Raw genomic sequence first — 18,699 nt, 5'->3', positions numbered from 1 at the left:
TGACCCAAAACTGAAAACAACAATGACCAAAAATCTTCCGGGCATTTCCTACTTACACAGTTAAAAAAAAAAATTATAAAAATGAGTGAGAAAAATCCATGGTGTTTGTAAGGAGGTGTGGGTCATAGTGTTAAGTGTGTCGGGGTGGGACAGTCTCCCCAGGGCCTGTGCGGCCACGTTTCTTCATAGCCAAATTGTGGTCACTCAAAGGGGTATTTTAGTCCAGTAAATATGAATGCAGACTGTACTTTCCAATGAAAGAAATTTAGGAAAAATTCTGCGGTCTCAGAAGCTGCGATTCTCAGTGGATTCAAGGGTTGAGGGGGCCATCAGAATTCCTGAGACCTTCAGAAAGGAGAGGGTACTGAGGCATTGGGGAAGGTTTTTCAAAAAGTAGATTCCCCTTCCCTCCCGCTCTTTTCCCCACTGCCACCACCACCCCCAGAGCTGCGGGGGTGTATGGCCATCTGGGTCTGGGAAAATCCCTCCTTCGAGTGCTGCTAAAAGATATCTTAAGGCAAAACTGATGTTGAAGAAGGAATCTTCGCCTGTGCTGTCTCCACCTGCTCAGGCTTGCAGGGTGCGGCTGTGGGGCTGTGTGGGTGTGTTGGGGGGTCTGTGGAGAGGGGGTAGGTTGGAGGGGAATCCTTCCTATTCCCCAATTTTGGAAAGGAAAACTTAACTTGTTTACAAAATACCAGCCATTGTCCTGCCCCAGCTCCCTGTTACCTTGTAGACTCGAGGATTTTGTTGAAAGGAAAAAAAAAAGCCTTAAGTATTTAAACATGTTGGACCATGCATGCATCCGTCCACAGCGTTGTGGCTTTTTTTTTTTTTTTTCTTGTCCCCTCCTTCCCTTCTCTTTTCTTTTTACCAAAGTATATTCATCAAACTGCTGAGTTGGAAAGATTTGTAATGAGTTTTTGAGCTGTACGACTGTGTTTTTTCCCCTCTCCCTTCTCCCCGCCCTCTCCCTCTTTCTAAATCTTCATCTGACATTAAATAAAGCAAATCCCAAACAGATTAACTGTCGCACGGTTCTGCTCCGTCTCCTCAGTCTGTTTCCAGGTCTGGCGGGGGGCCGGGCGGCGGTGGCGGCGGCAGTGGGAGATGCCCGGGTGGCCCGCGGAGGTCCATGTGGCGCTCTAGGTGGGATGCCGGCGTCCTGAAGGCGGAGGCCCTGGCCCTTCTCCCCTGCGGCCTGGGCATGGCGTTCTCCCAGTCCCACGTGATGGCTGCTCGGCGGCACCAGCACAGCCGGCTCATCGTCGAGGTGGACGAGTACAGCTCCAACCCCACCCAGGCCTTCACCTTCTACAACATCAACCAGGGCCGCTTCCAGCCGCCGCACGTGCAGATGTAAGTGGGTGGCTTTCTATGGGACCGGTGTGGCGTGGGCGATGGCGGCCATGGGGGGGCTCACAGACTCGGGGTGCCTCCTGGCTTCTGGGCGCAGCTGTAAGCAAGCGTTCAATGCTGTTGACTGAAACATTTCTGGAATCCTGGGATCATTGAGGCTCTGAGTTGGAGAGACCTGTGAGAAGTTGCAGATTGATGGCCTGTGGGCTGATTCTGGCCCATGGTCCTGTTTTATTTGGCTGGAAGAATGTTTTACAAATATTTAAAAAATGAGGTGATTGCACATAAAAATCCAGACTTCTAGCTTCTCTTTATAAAACTAAAAGGCTTTGCAACCCCAGGCCCACATGTTCTCCTGGCAGCATGTGGGGGGCTGAGTTCCAGCTGTCCCCTCTTAATAGTTGAGTTGGTGACCCCTGATCTGATTGACTTTCTCATTGTACAGATGGGGAGACTGAGTCCCAGAGAGAGGAAGGGAGTTGCCATAGGCCCCATGGCAGGTTGGAACCCAGTTTTGGGCTGGCTGCCCCACCCCCCCCTTTGTCCAGATCTTGGTGCTTCTGTTGGCAAAGCAGAGATGCTCTCCCGAGAGGACTGAGTTCTGCCGCCTGACCCTTGGGGCTCTGGTGGATTTCCTCTTAGGTCCTGGAGAGGTGTGGGTAGTGTGGGGTGGAGGTGGGTAAACTCCCAGCCCTGCTCTGGGTGACTCCCTGTGTTCCTGTAAGTCCCCTCCTCCTTTATCACCATTGCCCACCCCCATCAGCCCTGCAGGACTTACCTGGTGAGGAACCAGGGGCACAGACCGGTGACGTGACACGCCCAAGCCCACACAGCTGGCAAGCACTGGGGCCGGCCTTGAACCCAGGCTGCCCAACTCCAGCCCGGGGCTCTCTCCACCCATGCCGAGCACCTCAGTGTCTTTTGATTGTGACGTCTGTGGAAGTATGCACCCCCACTGGAGGGTTCAGTCATTTGTCCCCTCAGTTGCACGTTCGCTTGGCCCCTTGGGGTGCCTGCCCAGTGCTAAGTGTGGATTATGGATGAGCCCCTGCAGAGGGGGGAGACTGACCCCCAGTGACAGCATGGCAAGGTCAGAGCTGTGATGGGGACTAACTGGTGCTGCAGAGCCTAGACGATGCCCTCCTGGCCTCCTGCTGGGTCAGATGCCCCTGAGCCTCCCCTAGGGCTGTGGCACCATCTCTGGGACGCTGTATACACATGGGGTCTCAGCTGCTGTCCCTTGGGGAGACTGGAGAAGCTGGCGTGTGGACCACTTAGGGAAGGAGCCGTGGAAGTTTCCGAACCCTGGCCTGGAAGCCGGTGTGGGTGGGGTGCTACCTCTCCTTCCTGTGGTGTCCCCCAGGCCCCAGCCTCTGCTGTGAAGGGTGGATGTGGGGATGTTGTTCATCAGGGGACGGGCTCTGGAAGGTGACAGACACCAGGCCTGGGGGTGGGCTCCAGCACTGGGAAGACCCTCTTCCCAGCAGCGCTTGCTTAGGAAAATGCTCGTTTAGTGGGGGCTGTAGGGCTGGTGGTGTCAGTAGCTGCCTGCTTTATTTTGGTAGATTCCTATTTAGCCAACTGCCTCTTATTTTCTTTTTGGGGGTCAGATTGGTAGATTTGGTCAGATTGATGGAATACCCTGGGTCTCAGCATGCTGTTCCTTAGTTCTCTGTGACATTGAGGCCTGGCAGGGCTGCTGCAGGGAGGGAGGGCGTCCCTGGGCTGGACTCCCGCCCAGTAGGAATGGCAGACAGCACCATGCCCTCAGACAGAGCAGGTGGGGTTTGTGTGTGCCTGAACCTGTGTGCACACTGCAGCCTCTGCCTGGGCCAGGCAGACACCCAGGGAGCCCCTAGTTTGAAGAGAGCCAGGGAAACAGGAAGACAGGGGAGAGGAGGGCTTGGGAGGCTTCTGCCAGTTTTGGGGGGTCTCGAAAAGACCCCCTGGAAAAGGCAACTTCTAGGTTGAGAGCCCGAGGAGGAGGAGGAGGAGCAAGTTGGGAGGGGGCCTGAAGAGGAAGTGGGTGGGCCAGGCAGAGGGAGCAGCAGGTCAGAGCTGGAAGTGACTGGGAGAGGGGGGTGTCTCAGAACTGCAGAGACACCCAGGTGGGCGGAGGGTGCCCGGTGCAAGAGACATCGCAGGCCCCTGCAGGCCAGACTGTGTCCTCAGGAAGGGCAGTGAGTGAATGAGAGAGGGGTGATTTCCCCCATTTAAGCGAGGAGGAACGGAGCACTGTTCGTTCATTCGTTCATTCATTCATCCGGGACATTTATGAGCAGCTGAGTAGCTAGCCGGTTAGGAAATCGGGCTCTGAGCTAGCCTCCTGGGTGGGGTTTATGCCTCTTGGTGCCTCAGTTTCCCCAACCATAAAATGCTGCTCATAGTAATACTGGGGATGAAATAGGTAAATGCACATAGAGCTGGGCCAGGCTGGCAGCAATGCTCAGTACCGTAGCACATGCCAAGCCTGGGGTGGGTGCTTGGGACACAGCAGTGATCAGAGATACAAGCCGTGCCCACGCTCATCTTATACTCCCATGGGATAGCAGACAGGTAGCAAATGTGTTGTAAAAGCACATAATAGCATGTGATACTGGCAGCGATAGTGCTATGGAGAAAAAGCGTAGTGGCTTTCTCGTGGTCTAGCTGTGTAGCTAGAGTGGGCCCAGTGAGCACGCACACCTGGTCTGCCCGCTCCTCTCCTGGAATGCTCTGCGCGGCCAGCCCCGAAGGTCGTAAGGGATCTGGCTCCCATTAGCAATGGGGCTTGAAGGCAGCTGGGGTTTGGGCAAGGCCCCGGGAAGAGCGTGTATCGAGCTCCAGCTTTGAGCTTTGCACAAGGCTGGATGAAGCCAGGGCGGGCCCAGGGAATCGGGGGCTGCTGCTGTCCACCCCCGCTTCATTCAGTCCCTGAGCGGGGGGAAGCGTGCAGGCTGCTGGGGGTGGCCGAGTGGGTTTCCATGGCGAGTCGGCTGCTCCCCCTTGGGGAGAGGCAGGGAGGATGGGTGCCACTTCCCGACATGTGAGTTGTCGCTGCCCCAGGCTTTGTCTCCGGGGTGAGGGAGCGAGGGAGCCTTATTTAATAAATCCACAATTTCCATTTAATAACAACAGTGACAGTCCAAACGTGGCCTCTGATTGAGCCGTGTGATTTACACAGCTACCCCGTGAGATCCCGCCAGTAACGAGGCTGCCTTTGCCTGAGTAATAAACCTCCAGAACTGGGCCTCTGGGTTGTGGGCCCTGAGAATGAAGATGCCTCACCTTGGGGGCTGAGAAACCCTGCAGGAGCCTTGGGGGAGCCCCCGGGACAGCAGCCCTTCTGCCTTGGGTGGGCGGGTTGCCTGGTGGTCAGCGAGTGCTGAGGGCTGGGGCGGAGCTCTGCGTGCGGGGGCCTCCACGGCGTGGTGTCAGGCACTGCAGGCAGCGCTTCTCTCTGGCCACCGAAAGGAGTTGCCGTGGGGACTTGAGTCGCTGATTTGAAGACCCTCTGAGCCCCTAGGCTGTGCAGGGTCCTTGAAGAATGTAGTGGAGTTGGGGAGAGGTGGTGAGCACTACTCTGTGCCAGCCCGGGGTGGCCCCTTCGTGCCTTGTCCCCAGTCCTCCAGCTGTGCCAGGCCTGCACGCTGACCCCTCTCTACAGATGAGGAAGCCGAGGCTTTGGAGGGTGAGCCCATGAGCGGGGCTCCCACTCAGCACCGTGCCTTTCCTCGGCCTGTCCAGGCGTGAGACGCGCCAGGAGACAGTGGGCTCAGCCTGGAGCCTGGCAAGGGGGGCACGCGGCCAGGCCGGAGAAGACTCAAACCTGGCTCCGCCTGGCTCTCAGGCCTCATCTTGCCTCCCTCTCCCACTAGCAGCAGATGCAGTACTGCTCCGGGTTCTTGAACATTCTTTTATTCCTCCTGCCTCAGGTCTTTGCTCATGCTGATCCCTCTGCTTCCCCAACTCTTTGCCCTGTGAGCACCGACTCATTCTTCAGATCTCACCCACGTGTCACTCCACCCCAGCGCTAGGTGCTCAGAACCCCGCCTTGTGGCACGTGCCTCAGTCTCTGCTTAGACATTCATTCGGGGGCCATTGTCCAGTGTCGCTCCCCTCCGCTGGCACGGGGCTGCCTCCCTTGAGGCTAGCACAGTGAATGGGAAGAAGGAAAGAAAAGGGAACAGGGACGAGGAGGTAACAAGGTCCAGGAAGAATGTTAGGGATCAAGGCGGGCCTCCTGGGGGCGGCAGCACAACCCCTGGGCTTGCAGTGCTTTGACCTAAGTGGAGCCAGAAAGCAGAGGCCAGGAGTGGGAAAGGAAGGGCGGGTGCAGAAATGCGGGGTGGCAGTGTGGGCGGGGCCACCTGCGACCAGTGCTTTGTGGGGGGAGCACTGGATGTTTGTTGTGGGATACTGAGCCAGCCAGGCAGTGCCCCTCCTGGGCCTCAGTTTCCCCATTTGTAAAAGGAGAGGAAAGGACTAGAGGTTCCTCCCATTTTAGAGTGCCATGGCTCAAGCCCAGTCTCACAGATGGATGTGTTGTTGGAACCTCTGTCCCCACCCCGGACCTTCGGAGTACCCCATTTCCCCAGGAGTGGGGTAACGGGGGATAATGGCTTATGGGAGAGAGAGAACCCAGAGCAGGGTGGAGGGAACACTGCAGGGTATTGGCATCAAGGCTTGGAGCTGTGGAGGTCATTGAAGTTCTCACAACATCCCAAAGAGTGAGTGGCTTGTCCCCACCCTACAGGGCTGGACTAGAGCCTGGTAGGGTCAAGGGGCACAGTGAGGGGGAGGCCACCGAGCCAGGGTGCCAGCCTAGGTCTGGGCGCCAGAGACTGTGTTCTCTGTCCTGCACCACTGGGAAAAAAGCATTTTGCTTGTTTTTTTTCTTGTCACAAGAAGATGTTGAGGTTAGATGCCCAAATTCCTGTTGTCTCTGTATCAGCCAGCCACCAAAAAAAAAAAAAAAAAAAAAAAAAAAATCCTGTTGGAAAGATGAGGACCTGGGTTTAAGTTCTGCTCTTTAACCTACCAGCTGGGACCTTGGACGTGGGACCACTTTTCCAGGCCTTAGTTGTTTAGCCCACAGGGCTGTTGTGACTCAGGTGTTAGCCAGAGTTTTGTCATTGCAAGTGTCAGAAACACAACTTAAATTGCCTGAAGGGTGAACAGGAATTTGCTGGCTCATGTAATCAGCTAGGAAGTTCAGGTTTGGATCTCGCTTCAAGCACAGCTTGGTCTAGGGGTCAAATGATGCCCTCTTGTACCCCGTCTCCTTCTCCATATCTCTGCCCTTCCTGGTCTTTTCCTCACTTCCAGAACACAGGGAGGGTTTCTGGGCGCCCCATGCCAGAAGCTTCCATGGGTATCCCTCGCACCCAGCAGGTGCCTGGCATTTAGGAGGCACTCAACAAGCATTTGCCCATAGATTGAATGAAATGAAATACGTCCTAAAAATAGTCCAGCCTGGTGTGAATTCTGGAACCAAAAGCCTGCTTTGAATTTCAGTTCCACTGGCTTCCATAGCTGAGATCGTGGGAAAGTTGGCCTTTTCTGGGCCTCAGTTTCCTCACCTGTAAGATGGGGAGGAGAGCGAAGAGAGCAGCGCACATCAAGTGTTTAGCTCTCGATCGTGGGAATCATCATTGTATCATTATTGTCATCATTTCAAGGTTGAGCAAGTAGCCGGAGGACTGTGCAGGGAAATAAGAGTCTTTCTTTCTTTCTCCGGGGATTGCTAGGTTTGCGTCTTCACTGTGCTCCAGAAGCCTCAGGGCGTAGGGAAATGACAGCGAGTTAATTAAAGCGCTGTGGATTCAGCAGCAGGCCCAGCCGGTGAGAGCCCTCTGAATCTGCACGGTGTGCCTGCCGGCGCTGCTGGCCGGCGGTGGAGGGAGCTGAGGCCGCTCGGGGCTGCTCCGCTGGGTAGGGATCCCCAGGCAGCTCTGGGGGTGGCATGGCAGTCCCTGTCTCTCCCTTCTTTGTCTTTGTCTCTTTGCCTTGGTCTTTGTCACCTTGTGGCATCTTCAAAACCTCAGAGAGAGAGAGAGAGAGAATGAATGAATGAATTTGATTGGCTCACTGGTATTCCTGTGCCAGGCCAATAGCCTAGTAGTGATTGGCTGCCCTGGATCCAATGGGGTGTGTAGGTGGTGGGCAGGGTGTGCAGGTGAAGCCACAGCCACTTACCTGCAAGACTGTCATGGGGGAGGGGGGTGATAGGGGCCCCAGAGGAGTGGTGGGAATTACTGGGAGGGAGATTTTAGCTTCCAGACCAGCTCAGGCATTATTGCCTCCTGTTGGAGACTTCCAGGAGGTCCCAGCCAGGTTAGGGTCTTCTCTGGCCCCCTGCCCCACTGCTGCCCCATCAAAGCTGGTGGCCGTATTGTCACTGTCTGGCCAAGTCTGTCTCTACCATCAGTCAGTGGGCTCCTAGCGGGCAGTAATCAGGCCTGGTTCATCCCTGTGGTTCCCCATTGAGCTCAGGGCTGGCACATGGTAGGCATTCAGGATGTGTTGTATTGAATGAGCAAGTGAGTGAATGAATGAATGAATGGAGAGAAAAGAGGAAAAGCTCCCAGCATCTTCCTGGTAGGTTATCATTAGACTCACTCAGGGGATTTTCCTTTTCTTCCCGGTCCAGCCCAGCTCCGATCTGCTGGGATTCTGTCTTGGCTTAACAACCCCCCAAAAGGGGCCAAGGGTGCCCCCACCCATCAGAGTATGGTGGTGGGGGACAGGCTGGCTTGGCGCCTCTGACTGCAGCGGATCGAGCTAATGCTCCCTGCACATTAGCATGCTGAACCCACATCTCCTGTAAGGTGTTAATTAAATTTCTTCGAAGTATATTGTCTGAAAAAAAAAAAGGATAATTAGAAAGATGTCTTTAAAAGTATTTATGTAACTGATATGGTACCGCTTCTGGTTTGCCGCATAATTAGATTTAAACACAACTCCTCGAGCGGCATACTCATTTGGAGAGAGCTGCTTGTTGAAATGTCATTGCGTTGTTTTTAAGAGTTTTGAGCCTGGCAAATTCTTTTAGCTGGGGAGGCCGTGTGTAGGGGGAAGAGTGCTGGAAGTCAGGCGCTGGGGCTCAGTCCACCGGGCCTCTTGCTCAGCCTGCTGGATCTCAGCGTCCTTGTCTATAAATCAAGAGGGCCACAGCTGACTCCTGAGGAACAGGAACCTACGATTTTAGTGCCACTATTTTTAGTTTTCTGAGTATTTTGCTTGGTGAGGTAGCTGCATTTTGCTTTATGCAAACCAAGGCCACGAATTTTGCTTAAGGTCACGCATTAGAGACAAGTGGCAGAGCTGGGATCGAAGTGTGGTCTTCTGTCTTTTTCGTGACCGGCACTCAGCCAGTGAGTGCACCAGCCAGTCCTATATAGGATCCGAACCCGCGGTGGGAGCGTCGTCGCGCTTCCCAGCGCCGCACTCTCCTGAGTGCGCCACGGGCTCGGCCGAAGTGTGGTCTTCTGAGTGTTTCTTTGCAAAACTCTGGGAGGTCCTTGGTCTAAAAATGATCAGAGTATCTCATAGTTTTGAAAATTGCCACCCGTCTTCTAGAGCGTTTATTTCGCGTGTTCCCATGAATTCTGCCTTTACCACGCCGCTCTCCTCGCATGCTGTGTGGCTCTGAGCAGCGCTCAGGAGTTAGTTCTTTTGACTGCACCATGGACTTTAGTCCGTGCATTCTCAGTGGGGGCAGTAGCGCCCCCCAAAGGGTGAAAACTGGTTCTTGAAGGGTGAAAAATCTTACTCTTGTCGTGTCTAAAGCGTAGACGGACATATCGTACCTAAGCAGATAAACAGCATATCTGTGGTGTTAAAACTCTATGAGTGGGGGTGAGCAGGAAGAGACATCTGCAGAGGCCCTCGGGGGTGATAATAAAAACAAGGTTGGGGAATGCTGCTTCGCTTAAGCAACAGGTGAGTTGCGATCATTCGAGTAGCATGTGGCATGGTGGCCACACTGTGGCAGTCCTCCCATTCATTATCTCCTTTAACCCTCACAACTGCCCTCTGAAGTTCCCATGGTACACGGGGAAACTGAGGCTCAGGAAACAGAAATGTTTTGCCTGGCTAGTGAGCGGGACAGTCAGGATTTAGACCCAGGTGGGCCGACAGGAAGGCTGGACACCCAGTCCTTTTTCTGCTGAGTCTGATCTGAGTTGATGGGGCCATGAGCTGCAGCACCCTGTAGGCTCATGGCTCTGTGGCCACCACGACCCACAGTGTCTTCTCTCCCCGCAGGGTGGATCCAGTGCCTCACGATGCCCCTAAGCCACCTGGCTATACCCGCTTTGTCTGTGTCTCTGACACCCATTCGAGGACGGACCCCATCCAGATGCCCTATGGTGACGTGCTGATCCACGCTGGGGACTTCACTGAGCTAGGGCTCCCGAGCGAGGTGAAGAAGTTCAACGAGTGGCTGGGTAGGTCCCACCTGCCAGGGCGTGCTGAGCAGTTCATGAGCTCCTGCTGGTGCCATGGCTGCCCCTTTCACGGGCTGCCTTTCCACCCTGCTCTGCCCCGCGCCCTGCCTTGGCCTTTGTCTGCTTGTTCACGTCTGCTTCCCCTGGGAAGCCTTCCCTGACCTCTCAGACCAGGTCATGCCCCTCTGTCCCTGCCTGCTTCGGACCTCTCCTACCCCAGCACCTGACTTGGTTGTGACTTCCCATTTGTTTGTGGCATTTGTTGACCCAGAAGACCCCTCCCAAAGGGACTTTGCTCACATTTGTTTTTGTCCACTTGTGTGTCTAGCCCCAGTGCCTGGCACAGGTAGGTGTTCAGTGAGTAATTGAATGAGTGAATGAATGAATGAATGGCTGAATGGGTGAATGAATGAATGATTCCCTGAGAATGGTCATGCCAGGGTAGTTATTCAGCTGGTACATGACAGCTCAGTCACGCACCGCCATCTAGATGGCTTCCCCGGTGAGATGACACACCAGCTTCCATGTCTCCGGGGGGGCCCCAGAGGACTGGGTGTGGGCTTCTCCCGTGGGCAGCTGTTGGTACGGGCAGCTGTTGGTACGGGCAGCTGTTGGTACAGGCAGCAGAGTGCTGTCCCACGCAATGGCGATGGCAGGCGATGATTTACAAACATCCTCAAGGTTTTGTCTTTGTGCTTTTTTCCAAAATAAGAAAGGAAAAAACCCGGGGTGCCCCCTGGGACACCTCATGTGCTTTGGAGTCCAGAGAAGCCTCACAATGAGGTGTCTCTGTCCCTGCCCTGAGGGACAGATGCATGGGCCTGGGGCAGCTCTACACACAGGTCTGTGTGGATGTAGGGCTGGCCCACCTCATTGCAGCCCTACGTGGCCACCAGATAGTCCTCTCCCATCTCCCCAGGGGTGTCCTGCCGTGCAGTTGGCTGGGAGCTGTGCGAGCAGAGGGCCAGGAGTGAGGCGGGGTAGCTGCAGTGAGCAAGAAGCCCAGCTTTGCCAGTAGAGACAGATATTTACAAGCAAGGCCTTCCCCTCACTTGGCAGGCTCAGAGCTTTAAATATTGATTTTTCAAATGGGAAATTCTAATCCAGGGCCCCGTTTGGACTGGAACCTGTGAAGGCTGGGGTGGGAGAGGGCTCCTGGGGGCCGAGCCATGGCGAGAGGCTGGCGGACCTGCTCCAGCCTTCTCATCTGGCCCTGTGCTGTGCCCAGGTGTGGGCTGCCTCTTGCGGGAGGACCCTTCCCCAAGGGTGGCTTCTAATCACACCTATTGTGGGTCTCAAAAGATGGGAGGCTCCACTTGGCTGAGTCAAGAGTTTGTTTCCGAGGCAGACAACCGGAGTCACTGTGGTCCAAGTGCCTACTACATGCCAAGCACCTACTAGGTGCCAGGCACAGTGTGGCTGGCTCTCTACTCCCTCTGCCTTGTTGGGTTTGGGACAGCTGTTTGAGGTGGATACTGTGTAGCCCTATTTAACAGAGGAGCATTGACATTCCCAAGGGCGGGTGGGGACCATTTCGGATGCTCACCCTGGCCCATGACACGCTCCTGTCAATGTGGAGTGAACAGGTGAACCAAGTGACTCCACGTGCAGTGGGTGTGGCTCCCAAGGGTGTGGACCCCAGTGCAGGGACTGAACATGGCTTCTACAGGGTGGGGGAAGGCTTTTGGAGAAGGTGACTTTGGGCCTGGGCCTTGATGGAGGAGCTGGGAGTTTGCACAGGGAAGGGAGAAGTTTCAGGCAAGGGTACGGCTCTGGCCATTGTGTGCTGGGGACACTTGTGAGGAGGACCAGTGTGTTGTGGCTAGAGGACCTGATGGGGGTGGGTCTGGAAAGAGGGAGGTGGCCTGACTGAGAGGAAAGAACCGGGAAGGGTTTTAGCCTGGGAGCCAGTGCGTTGAGATGTGCATCTTAGAAAGATCTCTTTACCTGCCGCTTAACAGAAGTCAGGACCAGGTGTCGTGGGAATCTGGAGGAGGCCTTCTTTGCAATCTGAAGTTGCTTGGGTTCATTTTTATTTGCCTGTGTTATTACGGGTGGGAAGCGTGAACTTACAAAGGGGTCTTCCTTTTACAAAAGGTTCCTTTGCCCTGGCCTCTCCCCTTTGCTGCCGCGAAGTGTTTGCAGATATCAGGGCTGTCACTCAAGTGGGGGTGGGCTTCAGATTGAAAAGCGAGGAGCCCTGCTGTCCTTGATGAGATGATAGAAAGTGTGCATGGGGTGTGAGTGCAAGCAGAGGCCGCATCGTAGAAGTCTTTGCAGCTGGCTTTGGGGACTCGTCCCTGCGCAAAGTGTGACTCACCTCTGTGGGCCGGCGGCTCAGGTCGCTGAGGTTTGGTGATCATGGCTGAGATGTGCACTCACTAGGTGCATCTGGCCAGGTGCATTTTTATGTAGAGCAAGTGTTTACTGAGGGTTTAATATGTGCCTGGTGCTGTTTTACGCCTGTCGTATGGATCGTCCTGACGAGGGAATGAGGCAGGAGCTGTTGTCATCCCCATCTTATAGAGGAGAAGACTGAGGCCCAGAGAAGTGAAGCAACTTGCCCAAGTTCACACAGCTAGTAAGTGGCAGAGCTGGGATTCAAACCCAGGCAGTTGGACTCGGGAGTCAAACTCCTGGTGTCTTCTCCTTATATGGCCTCTCTCATTCTTAAGGCAAAACCTCTCTGATTCGAAGTAGGGGTATGGGCTATGCTGTTTGGTGTCCGACACCCTGGACCTACCTGTCTGGGTGAATGTGGCAGCCACATGTGGCCACTCTGGGTCTTAGTGGCCTAATTTTAAATGGGGGTGGTCAAGCTCCACTAGCCCTCCTACTTGCATGGGTTGTTTTGAGGCTCTGTTGGGTTGGAGGAAATAAAGTTTTGTAAACTGTGAAGTGTGGTGGAAATGTTATTGCTCTGTGAACTGGCATTTGCCAGATCAGGGCTCCCTTGGGGAGGGGTGATGGGACGGTCTCATGGGGGGGGACACTGGACCTGAGCCTTGAGTTTGAGTCGGCGGGAAAGCGGTAGAACGGCGTGTGTGTACAGGTGCGTGGAGTTTCTGAGAAAGGGGACACGTGATCTTAGCTATCAACAGCTCCCCACCCCTGACACACACAGAGAAAGAACTGGAAGGAAACATCCAGTCATATATTTGACACCTCCCGAGAACCCATCAGGTGCCCATATCCCAGGCACTGAGGTGACAGTGGGGAGAGGAGGCAGGGCTCTGCTCGCATTGGTGACAGGGAGACAGTGGGCTGTGAGTTGGTTACTGTGTCCCCAGCAGGACAGGGCATGACTGAGTGAACTGGGTGGACAGTAGTAAATGGAGCCTCGAGGAGGGCAGGGCTGGGATGAAGACCAGCGTGAGCCACCGCTGTTGCCACCTGGGACTCAGGGATGATCTGAGGAGACTCAGGGAGCGTAGGCTGAGTTGGGGTCTCAAGGACGAGACCAGGAGCTGAGACCAGCAGGTGATCTGGATCTAATTAAGGGGGCCAGGTATTCCAGGTGGGCGTGTGGGCTGCCCCCTGAAGGCCAGGGGTCCCGGGGGCAGGAGGAGAGGCTGAGCGCCCAGCAGCTCCCACCTCCCAGGATACCGGCGACAGAGGCAGCAAATGACCCTGAGGCCCTGAAACCTCCAACATCTGCCCCAAGGCAAGAACACCAGGCCTGAATTCTGCTGCTGTCCCTGAGTGACAGCCATGCCTGCAAGAGCTGCTGTTCATGAGCTGGAGTTTGCAGGATGCTAGAAAGCTGGCTCTCTGTGACTAGCAGGTCACCTGACTAGCCAGGGGAAGCCCACGGCCTCGCAGCCCTTGCTCCCACCCCCCAGCTCCTGTAGCCTCAGGATGCTGCGTGGCCCTTGGGATGGCTACCCAGACTCCACAGGGGGCTTTGTACTTGCCCCCATGTCCTTGCCTCTGCTCTGTGGCACCTGACGCTGGACACCACCCTGTCAAATGTGGGATCCCCTCCCCCAGCTTCCTCCTCGGACCCCTTCTCCATCTCCTCCTTCTGTTCTTCATTCTCCTCCAGCCCACTGAAGGGCCCCCCTCAGGGTTCAGCCTTGACCATTCCACCACCTTCTTTCCAGACCTCCCAGCTCTCGCTCCCACCCGGACTGCAAAACGCCTCCATCTCTCTGCGCAGCTCAGAGCTCTCTCTGAGATCCAGCCAGTGTATTGTTCAGTCTTCTCACAAGACACCTCCTTCTGGGTGTCCACCCGGATTTCAGACTCATTCTACCCCTAACTAAAGTCCCAAACCCCTGAGCCACCCCCACAGGCTATGCAGTACCAGGTAGCACTCCAGCGTGGCATTTGGCCCTCTCCCTTCCCTCTGAGGCTGACATCCTGCCCACCCCACCTGCCGGGCTGCTGTGGGCACCCGAGTGGACCAGCCTGCTGGGCTCCCCTTCTCCTGCAGGATCCCCTGAGCCCCTCGGGGGCCAAGACCACGCCACAGCCAGTGCGGGTCCTCAGAGCCCAGCCCAGCCTGGCACCGAGGGGCACTCGGTGGGTGTTTGTTGAATAAAGCATGGAGCGGGACCGAGGAGCATGGGATGAGCAGCCGTCGAGTGGCACCTGCCCTCAGCAGAATCGGGCAGGGAAGGAAGACAAGGGCTGGTAATGGAGTATTCAGAAGTTATAATTAACTTTTTCCTGGCGCCCTGGCATAAAACGATACATAAGACAGTATAAAAGGGGTCCAAGGATTTAGTCAAACAGAGCTAGGTCTTTTGCAAGTAAACCCTTAATTAAAATCCGTGAGGGAGAAAGGGAGAGAGACGGAATGGAGGATTCGTTGCAGGGCGGTTGCCTTGGTTCCCGCCTCTCTTGCTGCGGCGCCGAGGGCCGGGGGCCGCGGGGACGTCGCTAGGAGTGGGCTACACGGCCCTTTTGCCTCTTTGCAGGTCGGTGCCAGGGTGCCCGCTGGAACGGGAGCCTTCTGTATTCGGGTGCAGGTGGAGGCGAGGGGGTCCCGCAAGGGGCAGGTGGAGCCTCGCCTCCCCTCGCTGGAGCAGGAAGCTGCTCCCGGGCCCAGACAGGGCCGTTGTTCGTGGGAAAAATATTTCTTCCAGGTGCAGCTGGAGGTCGACCGCCCCCTTCGGCCCCCAAAGTTCGACTGTCCCCTTGAGGCTGCTCCCTCACTTCCTCTCGTCTTCTGGGGGAGGCCAACCTCGGGTGTGGTCGGGGAGGGTCCCCGCAGTCCATGGCTGTCTATCCCCAGCAGCTTGTGTGAGTCCCTGCTTTTGTCCCATCCCTTTATTGTTACCCTGGTACCCCCGTCCTTCCTCCTCCCCGCACGCGTGCACCTTCTTCTCACGGAGAGAGTCTTGCCCGTGTGCGTGGCTGCTGTTCGTGGCTTGTGCACGACCTCACTCTCTCTCCCGTTCCTGACGTTGCTCCGTGAGCTCTTGCCACACAGCTGCCCCTTCTGACAACTGCTGGGTGCTCCTCGGTGGCACCCCATGTTTTATGGGTCAGGCCCTAGAGATGGTCCCTGTGTGGTCCCACCCCTGAGGGACTGTTCTGGGCCACACCCCAGGCGAGGGTCCCCCCAGGTGTCACTGGGCGGCAGGGCCATTCCACTCTACTGCCCCTGGGGGCATGGTGGCGTGGGTGGAGGTGGGACAGCAGTTTTTCTAGGAATGGCCGCAATAGCCAGGGGTGTCAGCAGCTTCGGGCTGGGCGGGCAGGTGCGGTCTAACAGGCCTCGCGCTGACGCATGGCAGGACACGCAGCCTCGTCACCAGTGCAGGCGCGGAGCATCTGAAGTCAGGGGCCTGGAGCCACATCTGGCTCTGCCCTTCAGCAGCCGGGGGACTCCCTTCTCGCCCGCTGAATGTCTGCATCAATCAAACGAGGTCACGTGTGGACCATGAGTTAACTCAGTCCCTCCTGGTGCCGATGCTCGGCCATCCAGACACGGTCCAGGAAAGCTGCTCCTGCGGGTCTGTATGCCCCAGCATGGGGTTAGTAGAGTGTCCACCTCTGCCAAGCTGTGACTGCTGGAGGACAGGGGAGGAGTCTACACCTATCCCAGCCTACACATGTCTTGGGGGCCTACTCTGTTCACTGGCTTGGTGTTGTAGATTCAGTGGTGATGGCACAGAAGTGTCCCTGCCGTCATGGGCTCGAGGACAAATGCAGAGACAGGTGGTAAACAGTAATAGACAAAAGATCATTTCAGGTGATCGAATCCATCAATCAGATCAATGAACAGGGCAAAGTGATAATGACAATGTAGGAGGTTCGTTGACATAAGGTGGCCGGGGAAGACCCCTCTGAGAGGGTCCTGAGCTGAGAAGGACCCAGCTGTGAGTGGCCTGGCATGCAGAGGAGGCCAGCGAGCCTGGGGCAGAGGCCAGGGAGAGAGGCCCAGGTCTGCTGAGCTGCAGGACGAGGGCCAGGATGTGAATTTTTTTTTTTTTTTTTTAAATTTTATTTTGTTGACATACATTGTAGCTGATTATTGCTCCCCATCACCAAAACCTCCCTCCCTTCTCCCTCCCCCCCGCCCCCCCAACAATGTCCTTTCTGTTTGCTTGTCGTATCAACTTCAAATAATTGTGGTTGTTATATCTTCTTCCCCCCCCGGTTTGTGTGTGTGTGTGTGAATTTATATATTAATTTTTAGCTCCCACCAATAAGTGAGAACATGTGGTATTTCTCTTTCTGTGTCTGACTTGTTTCACTTAATATAATTCTCTCAAGGTCCATCCATGTTGTTGCAAATGGCAGTATTTCATTCGTTTTTATAGCTGAGTAGTATTCCATTGTGTAGATGTACCACATTTTCCGTATCCACTCATCTGATGATGGGCATTTGGGCTGGTTCCAACTCTTGGCTATTGTAAAGAGTGCTGCGATGAACATTGGGAAACAGGTATACCTTCGACTTGATGATTTCCATTCCTCTGGGTATATTCCCAACAGTGGGATGGCTGGGTCGAATGGTAGATCTATTTGCAATTGTTTAAGGAACCTCCATACCATTTTCCATAGAGGCTGCACCATTTTGCAGTCCCACCAACAATGTATGAGAGTTCCTTTTTCTCCGCAGCCTCGCCAGCATTTATCGTTCATAGTCTTTTGGATTTTAGCCATCCTAACTGGGGTTAGATGGTATCTCAATGTGGTTTTGATTTGCATTTCCCGGATGCTGAGTGATGTTGAGCATTTTTTCATATGTCTGTTGGCCATTTGTATATCTTCCTTAGAGAAATGCCTACTTAGCTCTTTTGCCCATTTTTTAATTGGGTTGCTTGTTTTCTTCTTGTAAAGTTGTTTGAGTTCCTTATATATTCTGGATATTAATCCTTTGTCAGATGTATATTTTGCAAATATTTTCTCCCACTCTGTTGGTTGTCTTTTAACTCTTTTAATTGTTTCTTTTGCTGTGCAGAAGCTTTTTAGTTTGATATCATCCCATTTGTTTATTTTTCCTTTGGTTGCCCGTGCTTTTGGGGTCGTATTCATGAAATCTGTGCCCAGTCTTATTTCCTGAAGTGTTTCTCCTATGTTTTCTTTAAGAAGTTTTATTGTCTCAGGGTGTATATTTAAATCCTTAATCCATTTTGAGTTGATTTTAGTATACGGTGAGAGGTATGGATCTAGTTTCATTCTCCTACATATCGATATCCAGTTATCCCAGCACCACTTGCTGAAGAGGCAGTCCCTTCCCCAGTGAATAGGCTTGGTGCCTTTGTCAAAGATCAGATGGCAGTAAGTGTGTGGGTTGATTTCTGGATTCTCTATTCTATTCCATTGGTCAGTGTGTCTGTTTTTATGCCAGTAGCATACTGTTTTGGTTATTATAGCTTTGTAGTATAGCTTAAAGTCAGGTAGTGTTATGCCTCCAGCTTTATTTTTTTTGCTGAGCATTGCTTTGGCTATTCGTGGTCTTTTATTGTTCCATATAAATGTCTGAATAGTTTTTTCCATTTCTGAGAAAAATGTCTTTGGAATTTTGATGGGGATTGCGTTGAATTTGTATATCACTTTGGGTAGTATGGACATTTTCACTATGTTGATTCTTCCAATCCAAGAGCATGGAATATCTTTCCATCTTCTTGTATCCTCTCTAATTTCTCTCAGGAGTGGTTTGTAGTTCTCATTATAGAGATTTTTCACATCCTTGGTTAACTCAATTCCTAAGTATTTAATTTTTTTGGTGGCTATTGTAAATGGGCAGGCTTTCTTGATTTCTCCTTCTGCATGTTCACTATTGGAGAAAAGAAATGCTACTGATTTTTGTGTGTTGATTTTGTATCCTGCTACTGTGCTGAAATCATTTATCAATTCCAACAGTTTTTTTGTAGAGGTTTTAGGCTGTTCAATATATAGGATCATGTCATCTGCAAACAGGGACAGTTTGACTTCATCTTTTCCAATCTGGATGCCCTTTATTTCCTTCTCTTCTCTGATTGCTCTGGCTAGTACTTCCAACACTATGTTGAATAGGAGTGGTGAGAGTGGGCATCCTTGTCTAGTTCCTGTTCTTAAAGGAAAAGCTTTCAGCTTTTGCCCATTCAGGATGATATTGGCAGTGGGTTTGGCATATATGGCTTTAATTATGTTGAGATACTTTCCCTCTATACCTAACTTATAGAGGGTCTTTGTCATGAATGAGTGCTGAACTTTATCAAATGCTTTTTCAGCATCTATAGAGATGACCATATGGTCCTTGTGTTTGAGTTTATTAATATGGTGTATCACATTTATTGATTTGCGTATGTTGAACCAACCTTGCATCCCTGGGATGAATCCCACTTGATCGTGATGAATAATTTTACGTATGTGTTGCTGTATTCTGTTTGCTAGTATTTTAGTGAGGATTTTTGCATCTATATTCATCCAGGATATTGGCCTGTAGTTTTCTTTTTTGGTTATATCTTTA

The 18,699-nt window shown here is 53.4% G+C and overlaps 1 protein-coding gene across 1 annotated transcript in view; it reads left to right on the top strand.

Moving 5' to 3' along the window:
* The first annotated feature begins 1,135 nt into the window (after nt 1–1,135).
* MPPED1 (metallophosphoesterase domain containing 1) overlaps nt 1,136–18,699 on the top strand; it is a 72,803-nt gene continuing 55,239 nt past the window's right edge. Inside the window, exons 1-2 of the mRNA XM_063076304.1 lie at nt 1,136–1,359; nt 9,607–9,788. Coding sequence (XP_062932374.1) covers nt 1,136–1,359; nt 9,607–9,788 — 406 coding nt within the window. The remainder of the gene's footprint in view (nt 1,360–9,606; nt 9,789–18,699) is intronic.

This window comes from Cynocephalus volans, chromosome 12, assembly GCF_027409185.1.
Source record: "Cynocephalus volans isolate mCynVol1 chromosome 12, mCynVol1.pri, whole genome shotgun sequence".
Taxonomy (NCBI): domain Eukaryota; kingdom Metazoa; phylum Chordata; class Mammalia; order Dermoptera; family Cynocephalidae; genus Cynocephalus; species Cynocephalus volans.
This window is presented reverse-complemented; position numbering and strand designations above follow the sequence as displayed.